Source organism: Clavelina lepadiformis, chromosome 5, assembly GCF_947623445.1.
Source record: "Clavelina lepadiformis chromosome 5, kaClaLepa1.1, whole genome shotgun sequence".
Lineage (NCBI taxonomy): Eukaryota > Metazoa > Chordata > Ascidiacea > Aplousobranchia > Clavelinidae > Clavelina > Clavelina lepadiformis.
In genome coordinates this window covers 8,576,452-8,589,822 of record NC_135244.1, presented here as the reverse complement: position 1 = coordinate 8,589,822, position 13,371 = coordinate 8,576,452, and the positions used below count along the sequence as shown (strand labels likewise).

At 35.3% G+C, this 13,371-nt stretch overlaps 1 protein-coding gene across 1 annotated transcript; it reads left to right on the top strand.

Moving 5' to 3' along the window:
* Positions 1-3,276: 3,276 nt before the first annotated feature.
* LOC143460347 (uncharacterized protein KIAA0513-like) lies at positions 3,277-6,335 on the top strand. The gene has a single exon (XM_076957817.1). It carries the CDS (start codon positions 3,307-3,309, stop codon positions 4,540-4,542), a length of 1,236 nt encoding a protein of 411 aa, XP_076813932.1. The 5' UTR covers positions 3,277-3,306; the 3' UTR covers positions 4,543-6,335.
* The last annotated feature ends 7,036 nt before the right edge of the window (positions 6,336-13,371 follow it).

The window sequence follows — 13,371 nt, the reverse complement described above, 5'->3', positions numbered from 1 at the left end:
AGTTTGAGGCAGAGAGGATTAGTTTTAGGTTAACTTACACTTTGGAAAAATCCTAGCCTATATATAAGTCTATCCTTTCTTTTATCTCCCAACATGCCCATCTTTAACAACACGCTGTGTGACCTAGCCTATTGTGAAGAAATACTCACTCTATTGGACATCTTGTGAGAAATGTGTCAAAGTTCATACATGCCTAACTGACTGCCTCATAACGATCCAAATTTCACGGTCAAAAGTCATAAACAAGAAACCAGCATACGCAATGTTTATACAATGCCTGTATAAATACATGATTGGACAATCGTCTTCTCTTTTTTTCTTTTTTCTCTTATGGAGCATTCTCGCATTCGGCTTTGCCTAGTGCCCTAGTTACACCTGACTGCATTAAAAAAAAAACAACTTGTGCGGCACACTGGTATCAACGATATAAAGAATAAGTTCTATATATAAGTTCTATATATAAGTTCTAATATAAGTTCTTTATATCGTTGCTGGTATCAAGGGTCTTCGGACGCTTTTTTATAAACTGCGCTCTTTATTTGTTTAATTGTTAGGGTATTGGAATTCACTACAGTTAACTGATATTTAGCTTTTGATGTTCATATTCAACATCAATGGAAATTTAACTCGTGCATTTTTGTGACATAATAAATAAAATCATAACCGTTGTTGGTTTTAGAGATCACCAATGTACCAACTCGACTGTGCGTATACTGATAGATAGAACACCTTGAAAGAGGTGCATTCGATAATCACTGCAAAAAAATAGACTGAATATACAGTAGAGAGAGCCCATTGTGCGCTGTGATAACGGTTTGCGTAATCCGGAAGTAACAGAAACGAAACATGTATATAAACACGGTCAAAATTATCTTATATTATTGTATTATCAGATCACAAGAAATCCGTAGGAATAGAGGCGAATTATGACAATTGGCAAAATATGTTCTTTTCTAAAATCCAGTGTACAAGTTACTTGAGAAAAAGTCCCCTTTAGCTGCTCACTTTGCTAGAAAATAAAACTGCTACTAATTACGTCACTAACAGCAGCCTGTCAGTCACCGAGCAGTTAGCATAGCGGGGTGCTATTGGAATCGGCAGGCTACAGCACCCACTCTTATGGTGACCACGCCGCCTCCATGCAGTAAAAATTTAACAAGTGCCCGCGCCACTTAGGCCACTAACTAACAAAATTACTAGACTGAACTGTTGATCCTCAAAGCTGTTTTAGATTACAGACTACTTCACAAACAATGAAATTTTTTTGATATAAATGATTTAAAAAAAATTAATCTGGCTTGAATCTTAAGAAATCAATCATGAAATACATATTTCTTTATATATATGATATATATGAAATAAAAATAAGATATTTGTACAATAGGCCAATATGTATAACAATATTCCATGATAACTGCACCTTCTGACCTTACCTTTCTTCGTGTAACAATTTTATGTCATCTCCCTTTGCATTGCCATCCCGTATTGACAAAATGAATTGTGTTAATGCTTCTATAAAACATTTCTCTTTATCGGTTTGGCAAGGTCTGGTCGCAATATTGTAAAACAAAATCACCTGTTACTCCAACGCCAGTTATACGTGCCCTACATATAACCGGAGTCTTGTACGCTACAGTTTGACATACTATCGTTACAAGCAATTGTTATTGCTGCAGGTAATGCAAAACTACTGAATATTACTCTATAACTGTTTTGAATCAATTCTGTTTTTCATTCAATCAATTCAATTTTGGATGTAATAATTATACGTTTTGAATTAATTTTAAAAATTTTGAAACCAGAAAGTGTAGCGGGTGATAAACAGAGTGTAGAGATCAAACAGACAAACAGAGTATAGAGATCATTGGTTTCCAATCCTTACTTACCGATTTTTGGTTAGGTATCCAGACACATGCCACACGATACCACCGAATCACCGATATCGCTGGGTATCTGAGACGCATGCCTCGAGGCTCGAGGCAGATGGTTTGTTACGGCCCCGATTCCTGCGTTGACTAAAAAAGTTGAAATTTGCGAGGGATGGCCTGTGCGAATAGGCATACACCAGTCTATCGTACCGCTACCGCAGACCGGTAATAAACATTTTATCTGCAAAAATTAGGGTCTAGTCTGCGAGTGTACAGCTAGGCTTAAGCTATACGCGATGCATTAGTATTGTATACCTAGAGGTGGGCAGTCGATACTTTGAAAGTACCGACCGTACCGGTACTTTTCGTTAAAAGATGCTGCAGCAAATGCAATATTTCCCGCTATTATGCCCCGGTAAAGGTTACTCGTTCACAATTTTGCTTGACATTTCTGGATTAAAAAAGACCAACAGATACCACAATTGGTATTAAGGATTAATTAATATGTGTTTTTGAACGCATACTTGTTAAAATTATTATTTTTACTCATTCATTATTTTATAGCGCCAGCATTAGAATAATTACGGTATTCACTTGAAATCTATATTTTACTGTTAATTATGTTGAGTATTAGTCTGTCGTTACTGGTATACAGAGGTGAGCAGTTGATAGTTTAAAAGTACCGTCGGTAACGGTACCGGTACTTGGAAAAAAATGTACTGACGATTCCGGTATTTGGCACTATTTTTAAAATGTAGTTCGGTACATTGTCGGTACTCGGTTCCAGTACTTTTTGTGTAAAAGATGCTGCTGCAAACGCAATGTTTGCAATGCAATGTTTACATGTATTTTTGAAAACATACTTGTTAAAATTTTGAAATTATCACATAAAAAATACTGAGTACCGGGACTGACTGAAATTTCTTGAAAAAAGTAATTCGATACAGAGATTCGGTAGTTTTTTACAAAAGTACCGATGGTATCGGTACTAAAAAAGTACCGTGGTACTGCCCACCTCCGCCGGTATGGTACTTAACCCATCCCATTATCATGACATAGAAATAGAATGTTATTTCACTTATCTGTCAACTATAGGGAAAAGTGTGGCACCTGCATGCACGACATTCATCAACGTGCACACAGAAGTTTTTTTATCTTCACGCCGATTTATAATAAAAAAAAAGTTGCTTGAATATCAATGTGTAATAAATAAACAAAGAATTATGGCTTCAGTACACGTCATCACACCAGATTTGTGGTTTTGCACACATGACTTCTTTTTAAAAACTACCGTTCTTTTCGCTCGGATCCTGTCAATGTCATGCACCTAAAATGTAAAGAATGTTGTTAAGATGTTGCAGTGTTCTGACCTAGTATTAAATAAGATTTTAGTTATTTTTCTATGTATGATACTTTATATTTCACCAGATTAATTTTCATGGAAGGTGTTTCTAATTCTGAAAATGTGGAAAAGGTGTTGGCTGTTGGTGACTGTTGTGCAGGAGGTAATGCAAATAATATTGAGCTGAGCAATGTGCATGAGAAAATATGCCATGCAGAATTATTTCCGTTGTCCTGCAGCTCTGCAGATGAAATATCAGGTTCTACCTCTTCATGTGGGGATGATGAAGATGTATCAAAGGATGACCTTCAACAATCTTCATTTTGCAATAATTTTATGAAAGAACATGTTTCAAAACTGTTCAATCCTAATGTTGATATCCTTGTTACTAATAAATATACGTTTGGAGAACTTTGCCAAACATCAGAGGGACGAATACAATTTGCAAAATTTGTTGACAAACACAGGTCAAAATCACAGCTAGTTGAAGAGAGCACCTTTTATAAACTGGCACATAGCTTTGCACTGGTATTGTTTGAATGTGCAGAAAATGATGATTTTATTCCTGCCAAAACATTGATGAATATGGCTTTTACATATTATCATATTCCGGAAGGCACATCGTGGCCAAACACCAATGGAAGTACTGCTATTATGGAGCTGGCTAGTCCTGATATGAGTGAATATACGATGCACTTATCTGAAGGAGAAACAGATTGCATTATTGCACAAAAAGAAAAGCAGAAAAGTTTTAAAAAGAGTCGGAAGGGTCCATGCAAAACTGAAAACAAGAAAAACTTTTGGAGAAGTGCTGAGGAGTTCTTTCAGAAAGATATACCTTTATTTAAAGAATCATTTGAAAAGAAAAGGACAGTTAACCATAAGGAATCTTCAAACTGCAACAATACTCATTCTTGTACTAAGGAGACTATTCATGACCAATCACCTCGTCGTAAACTATCTCTTTCTTTGAAAACGAAAAAAAAAGTTTTTCTTTATCAAGCCCTGCAAAATCAACTGATATGGAAATCTCTGCGATTTTGGAATGCTGCATTCTTTAATGCTGTTCAAAGTGAACAAGAAAAACATCGAAAGATACTTCAATGGAGCTCCCTAACACAAGAGGAAAGAGATGGTGCTAATGAATCGCTTAGAAATGTGACTTTTGGACAATTGGGCACGTTTATAAATAATATGAAACATCTAGGGATAGGTAAAGATACATGTTTGCAATTTTTAAGAAAGCAGAGTTTTATTGGTAATCTGAACAAAGAGTTGTACCAGCTCTTAAAGTGTCAAATTGACCTTCCTATAGTGGACAACGTCTTGTAATGTTATTAAGCAAACATCATCTTGGACATGTTTGCTTATGCAAGATGCACATGGATGGGATAAAGAGTTAAGTAATAATAAAGAAAAAACCTTTTATGGCATTTACTAATAAATATAAATTTGTTCCCTTTTATTCATGCGTTGTAAATTTGGCAGGTATGTTTTTTCATCATACATGGATGAAACTACCGTTGCTAGTTGACATAAAAAAGTCTTACCTCTTTGAGTAAGTCTAGAAATATATTTTTAAAATATTAATAGGAATTTGCGTAACATACTGTCAGTTAAACGTGAGATAGCCTACATTTGCAGTTTCAAAAGTCTGTAAAATCTGCAGTGTTACAGATGTGTGATGCAGTGTTGTACATCATGTCCATGTTTTATATGAGTCTGGTTTTGTCTGTCATGAGTTGGATGAATTTTGAATGGCTTCTTCAACTTTTTTGTTTGTTTGATTGCCTTTTGCTTACCTTGATCTTTTGTTCAGTATTTTATTTAGCACTACCAAATGGTTTATTTTGAATAAAGGCATAGCTTTTATGCCAATTACTATTGTTGAATTTATTGCCACCTAATGATACAATTTGCACCATGGACTGAAACCGAGAATTTCTGCAACCATAAAGATATATGTTTACCTTTTTGTATTCCTTTTAATGATTGTTGTACATCATCAACAACTCGCGTCTGAAATGATGCGGAAAATATTGAATTGCATTGTTGTGAACAAGATACCACACATGGCTGTGAGATTCATTTTATACCAAACTTTTTCATTTGTGTTTCTATCTGGTTCAGGTTGGCTCACTACAAAAGATTCAGTGATGCTATAAGTAACCAGATATGATTTGATTTTGACTAAAGCCGTTATGGTACTTTATAAACTTGTGTAATTTGTTTTGTATCATTACTTTTCTTTCACACAATTCTGACATATGCTATTTCGTCTTTAAGGCTTTCTCTTTTGCAATAGATTAAAATATATTTATATTAGAAGTTGGCAGTATAACAAAATATCTCATTACATTGTCCGCAATGTATATTAGATGCAGATTTTAGAAAATCTTCGTAGTGATGCTTTTCTTGCATGACAGCTTCTGTTATGTCACTTATCTACTGTTATCATGTTTGTTTTCAGCTGAATTGCATTCATATGTTTCCAAATTATTTTATTTGTATCCTGCATGATTTTCATGGTAATTTTTATTTTGATCTGAATTTGTGATACATCTACCATCCAATGTTTAAGTCTACGATATCAGACATGTATGTTGTTCACATGGTCTGTGTAAAACAGCTAACATGCTGGACTCTCATATTTCACTTTTAGAATATGCTGGGCCAATAAGCTTTTTGCAAATTGAAGGGTTATTAATACTTAATAACAGTGTATACTAAAGCTATTTTATGTTTTCTGATCTAAATTGTTTACAAAAAATGGCCGTAATAGATGTATATACCATATATAATTCTATGTTTGGTATACCTTTAATCATAAATCATATAACTTCATGTTAATGTTGACTATTAATATTGCTCCATGCCTTGCATAATTGTATGTTATACCATGTTTATGATGACCTTCAATTAGACGTGTAGACCTATTGCCATGATTGATCACAACTGTGTGATACGGGATTCGGTTTTACAATTTATGTTTCAGACGGTGGGTTTTTCTCTTTAGCGCAGTTTGTCAGAGTTCTTTTAAAGAAAATTGGTTGTTGAGTACAACATGCTATTGTTATTGCCAACCTTACGTGTACCACAAATATATAATCGAACCTCTTCGAAAATGTTTGCACTAACAGTAATATTTAGTATGTCCGAAACTTTCTCTGCCCGCATCTGCAGTTGTCGCTAGTGCTGCCCATTCGTTGGTTGATGGTGTGGTTTTCAGTTGAAAATATGCTCAATTCACGAGTTGATATATCAACGATTTATTTGAATGAATGATATTAGTCATCAGCGTAGCATATTACTTCGGCTAATACGCCGGTTACGACTAGGATTGCACACAGCAAGCATCCGGATTCGCGATATGACTATGTCTCAGTTCCGCAATCATATTTTTTGATGTCAGCCTTGTCAAAGTAAATGTAAAATTCTGATTAAATTAACTGCTCACAGCCACGTCGTTGATTGGTCGCTAAAAAGACATTGGAGGGTTAAAGTAAAATATAATTATCTGACCAACTCAAGGTTATAAAAAACTACGAAAACAATATACCCACGCTTACATTAAGGAAAGATGAGCTTATTGTAAAATAATTGAATCAGCCAAGTGTGTACGTGATGCCGCCATTCTAGTCAATACACGTTTGTTTTTTTACTGTTTTTTGACGTGGGCTATGTTCCAGAACGCGGTCAAACACAAGATCGGTGAATCATAAAAAAGCAAAAAACTTGAGATTATTCATGAAGTACCGGATTAAGAACGGGCTTTACGGCTTCCTGCTAAGGAATCTCTGTCATTCTGGGTCCTACAAAACGTAGAGAATATACTTATTAAATTATTTCTCTAAAAGGTTCGACTATTTTAATCTGGTAATCATCACATCCTCGTTGTTAACTTTGTTCTATATTCCTGGACGTAAACTTATATGAAAGTAAACTGGCTTTAACGGTTCTTTTTCGGGCATCATAATGCAAGGTATTCAGAATTTGAAATGCAAGTGATGATTATTGAAATTACGACATCATAGTCGTAACCTGTGTTACAAAAACGGCCGCATTTTTCGTGTTGTTCCCTGAGTACCCAGACAGCAATTTATTTCGAACTCAAAAGTCAAAGAATGGGTTGATTATTTACACAAACACATTTGAATACCTGCTAAAATAAGCTAGTATCATTGCTCAGCTCCACAGTCTTGTTTTGGATGAGCAGTGAGTCAAATTTATGGATCATTTGTATGGTATTTGAGTCATGACTAATTTTAAAAAATGTGAAAACAAAAACTTGCTGATTTGTGCCAGTGCGTCGCAACTAGCAATATAATGTGTAACGTTTCGTAAATACTTATAGCTATTGGCCTATTATCATTTTTTTAAATATCTTAGCTCTTTGTTTATTACGGTTAACACAGGTTTAACACGTAATGGTTACCGCTCTCAATACTTTCAGTAAGCAAGGTGACCATGTGCACACGTCATTAAGCGTTTCTTTTAACATTTCTTCTTCGATGAGCAACGTTACACTTCTTGAACGTAATTAAACGCTTTTTGTGCAACTGCAAAAATGTTGCACCGTAGGCTTGCAGAGGTTTGCACTGTTTGTCAGTCTTGACTTATGTTATTCGGACTTAATTTACCTGCCGAATTAATGATCTGACTCCGTGGTTGCGTGCGGTTAGAATTCTCTAACCTAACGTTCTACTAGCCGAAAGCCCTTACGTTATTACAGATACAGTTTATCAGAAACAATCCTTTGTTGTAGGAACTGTACAGATTCCGAATATTACACAATCACAAACTTAGCATTCACCATTTAAAACAAGTCTAACGAATTACAATTTACACGACTAACGTAGTACGTTCGTACGATTCGGTATCTCTGTCTGCGCCCTTACTCGCGTATCAGTTCGAGTTTATAAAGCGGAACGATGTGAACGGAAATATCTGGCGTAAAATACACGAACATTTCAGAATGTGTGAACGATAAAAACAAAGCGTTGGCAATGGGAATTACATTCAGTTAAAACTAGGATGTTATGAAATCACCTGGTAACGTATTAAACGGCGTTTTCACATAAAGTCATTTAGAGCAAGTTTCCAAATATTAAACGACAATTGCGGTGTTATCAATAAACAATATCATAATAAATAACTGGCGAATATGTTCCCACGAATGATATATTGGTATTGAAAATGCCTCCCAGGCCACTACAGGCTTATTCACCAAACGTTGCACTTGCAAATATGCCATTAGGCAAATACGTAATTCTAAAGGACCGAATTAATGATGACCACCAACCATAAGTTTTGCTGCCGATGAAGCATATGCAATTTGTCATTATAGTGTGTATTAAAATCCGAAAAACACATTGGTTTAAAACTTAAAATAGAAGAGTGTCTCTGACACAGTCAGCCAAATTTGCTGTTAAACATTTGACTGTTTGGAAGTAGAGATAAACAAAACTGACGCTGGTTGTTTGGAGGTCATACAGGAAAAAGACCCAGTATGCGAACATGCCTACATTGCTTTCAGTTAAAATTGCTTGGTGATCTGTTTTCGAAAAGACAAAATCTTTTTGTCTTTAATAGTTTTATCCACTATTCAAGTATAAACACCATTGCATACGTACGTCGTAAGCCTACTCATGCATGTAGGCCTAAACCGTTAGAATAATTTTTTATAACTTAGGTAATGCGATTTGATTTTATAGATTCTGGCTTGGAAGCTGGATATATCCCTGGCGACCAAAGTATGGAAATCAAAAACAAAATGTGATCTCTCTCAGACGAACTGATCGATCTTTAGCACTAAACAAATTCTTACTGTGAAAGTATTGCCAGTTATATTTCATAAAATGCATTGTTCAAAAATCCCGTACATTTAGGCACTTTCTAACATTTCTCCCTGACGCAGATTTGAACACTTAAATCTCGGACATGTCCGGGAAAATCCCGACGTATAGCAAACTTATAATAGACTTAACTCTAAAAGACTTCCACAATTGATGATACGTAACGAAATACGCAAAAGTAGTGATACAAGTACGTACGTAAGCCTTTTGCGTGTTTTAATCGTATCAAAAACGGATTTCGGTGCTATAGGCTACATGCATCTCATTCGATTCTCCTAGTTGAGTCATAGCGCTTGCTGTTTTCTGCCAGTTCGTATACTTATAAGTTAGACCGAATTTGTTGCTTACAGGTTACAAAAGGAAAAACTGTCTGCCGTCATTTTTCAGTACCGTCATTTTCCATTGTCTCAATTGGTGACCCGATATGATCCAGTGTGGCCATCTAACAGTCCGTCAAAAGACAAAAAAAAGATAAAGCTTTATTTGAAAACCGATAAACGTAATTTAAATTAAGCTACCGAACAAAGTTGAAAACACAAGGATATTTAAAGAAAAGCAATCAATGAAGGAATGTAACTTAAAAAATACTTAAACTTAAATTAAAGAAATAAAGAAACTTAAATTAAAGCGCTTGAGGCCACAATAGCATCACTAAACTTATAAAAACAGTTATGCCGCTTACATGACAGACAATGTAGATAAAGTCAGGGAAAAGCAAAATGCTTAACCCAAGAGCAGCATTGGATGTTGGATTTTTGCAGACGGTTCAGATCCCAAGCATTTAGCCATTTACACCGACAAACCCTAATTAATTTACAATTAAATGTTTTGTTATCAGTAAAATAGTAATTTACGCCAGTTTCCATCTGTAATGTGTATAAAATACGCTATACAGTCGTTGTATATACAATTATGATAATAATGATGATAAAGAAAATGATGATGTTCCGTTCGTCCACTTTGGTCGAAAGCCGACATTTCGATGACGTCATAATTGCAGTAGGTTTGCTGTGGTGTGCTTTACCTTTCTCCAACAGCAAAACGGTTTATGTTTTTTCGTTTTTTTTTCTTAAACTTGAGAGCAGCTTGTAAACAAAAGCAGCTTACAACTATATTTAACTTGTAACAAAAATAAACCCAATAATCTAAAAAATTAATGCAAATATATGTCTTAAAAGAGTTTGCAAGATCAAATATATAATGAATTGAATGTATTATGAATATCGAGTATCCAAGATATATAATCATGAATGTTAATTTATTCACTAAAATTAATGTTTGATATTTTTTTAGATTAACCGTAGTTTTTTGCCACTTGTTCTTTGTACCCGATTAAAACAGAGACTTCGGCAAATAATTGAAAAACGCGCAATGCCACAGAAACATTACCACTTTTAGCACATGTCGTCATGTACTGTTCCATGTTAGCCTACTGTATGTGATCCACTAGTCTTATGTTGACCATAGCTAAGTCTAAACATTTGGTGGATGCATTTGATTGCTCGAATCGAAAAGCGGAACGTCTCATCTACACCGCTTGTAAGCTCTTGACCTAGGTAAATTCACTATAGGACCAGGAACTGTAGGCTATTTTCCAAGAACATAACGAAGTGTTTAGGCTACCATTGCATGCATGCATGCATTCATTATAATGATGTACAGGTATAGGTTTTTTCATTTATCACATATACCTATAAGTTATCACCTCGGTAGCCAAGTTGGAGCGCAGGGCTTGCAACAATGCCACCCGTGTTCAAAACCAAGTGGATAGCTTATCAAATATATATAATATCAAATAAAAAGACAGGTAAAAATTGTGTGTGCCGATTGGTAGCCTATAGGCCCCAGACGGGACGATGGAAAATGACGGCCAATGAAAACGATGATATAATCAGTATACTAATTTTTGCTTTTGAAGTGAAAGTGAAGTTAATAAATTTTAAACAACATATGAAGAAATGAAATCGAGCTTAAGTGTTACGCTGCTCACAGTTACACAATGTGTACAATTTAACACATTAAGCTTGAGTGATGATAAAAACAACTCTGTTAAAATTTTTAATGACATAATTTAAAAAGTTTTTGGAATTGGACTTTGTTAAGATCCTGATTGCAAAGTTTGCTGTTCTTGGGCGAGAACTCCCCTGCGCAACATGTTGAAAGAATAGCCATTACATGCCCAACTAATTTTATTCCTCCCGTGTGCACATTTCAATTCTGAGTTGAATCAATGCTTTTCAAATACATTAAAATTGAGTTTTTGTTGGATGAACGATGATAGTCACTTCTCTCCTGTCAGCTCAGCTTATCAAAAAAATTGCTCATGGATGCTTTTACCATATCCATTATTTAAGTCTAATCCCAAACCAAATATATGGCATTAGCAGAGACACATTTTTGTTTTGTAAAAGTGATAATTAAGCCTATTTTGCGAGGGATGTGTTCGCTCGATCTGTTCTCATAGGTAGGGCCAATTGCCTTTGTTATGTCCGGTGTCTGCATGAAAATGTTTCAATTATGTCGAACGTTTTCAGTCGTCAACAATGTACGTTCTAATAAGCATTAATGCATACATACTTTACTTTGTTTTGCGTGGTAGTATTCGTCTTTAAAAAAATGTCATAATACTAATTTCCAAATAAAAAAGAGTACGACTTCTCGAAATTTTCTAATTTTTTTCTGAAGAAGTGTTTACACTTTGAGTATATAAAATCTAAGCAACGTGGAACATCTTACGATTACATTTTTACGCTGTTTGAAAGGAATGTTTAGAGTAACTTTTGCAATTACTTAACCACAAAACTTGACATGTTCTGCTTTGTGCATGGGGTGAATTACTTACGTGACGCCACAACGGAACTTGATGACGTCACTCCTAGTTATTTTACTAAGCTGGTGCCTATGGTTTACACTATGAACAAGTTTGCTTTCAGTGCGCCAGATGATTGCACCAATAAGAGTAACGCCAAAATTTGTACCACCACAATGTAATACTTTGAATGTAGGGCAAAACGGCAATAGTGCGCCAGAAAAGTGTGACAGAAGTCAACTTTCTCAGGCGCATCACAAAGTCGGCTCATTAGCCGAGTAGTTCGAGTGCTGGCCTTGTAATAAATGCAGCTTAGGTTTCATGTTCGATACCTAATGGCGTTATATTGTTGTAATGCTCTTGGACAAGGCATTTGTGACCCTTGCTCCTGCTCAGTGGACCTGATGGACAGTTCTTAACTCGAGCAATATATACTAAAAAAAAGAAACGATCATAAAAAGTTTGTGACAATCGGAACTTGAACAATGGCTAGCTTGGTAACCAGAGCTTGATGAGAAATCATCGCCGGGTTTAAGTTGTGTAAAAACTTTACTCAGTCCGAGGATAAACGTCACCATACTTTACCAAATTTTTCAGTAGGACTCCTCACAGGACCACAATCAATGGCAAAACATAAAATGAATAAAAACTCACTTTTTATGAGTATATTAATGATAACCATAACTAAGAGCACTTTCGTAGTTTGATTTGTTTCACCACTTCAGCACATTATGGGCCGATTTGTATTTATTGGCAGCTGCACACCCAAGTTTAATTCCAAATGCACTTTTTTCACACTTGGCTTTATTTTAGCCTTAGATGGGCCCAAATAAATGACCACTTAAACTTACCTTCTCACAAGATATTATATCCAAGCTAATCCATCACTAAATAGATAAACTTGCGGGCAAGAATCTCTTTCTTAAAGATGCTAGGCTATACACAAAACATGCAGTAATGACATGGTCATAGACAGCTAAAGGGTCCAAAGAAAAATTTTGAAAATGGTTTAGAATCATTCAAGTGTGATGAGTGGGCAAGGTTGACTCAATCCATTTAGCCATATAGATTGGCCAAATTTCAATAAGAATAGATGGAGATTTATCTGGCCCACAACATTTTTTGATAGGCCATTGAGTAAATCTATGTAAGTGTTAGATATACACTGGAAATAGATTAAGTAGATTAGTGAAGTTTGATACTCCCTCATTTCGATAGTTTACTTTAAAACCTCTGCCCTATCTTATTACTGCTACCACTTTGTATTTCTATGGTTCTTCAGCATAGCCTACTTTTTTCACTTCCGTACTTTCTTACATCTGATGTCTCTCTTACTGCCGCAACACCGTGTATGTACTTATTATTAAAGTTTTAATTAGCGTTGTTACTTCTGCAGATTAGTAATGACTAACCTTGAGTTGGCTAGGCCTACTGCTGGATTGGCTAACTGACGTCAGATTTCTCACCTAGCCTGAGTCTAACATAAATAAAGAAACA

Coding starts and splice junctions, on each gene's coding strand:
- LOC143460347 (XM_076957817.1), top strand. CDS start 3,307: ATGGAAGGTGTTTCTAATTCTGAAAATGTGGAAAAGGTGTTGGCTGTT.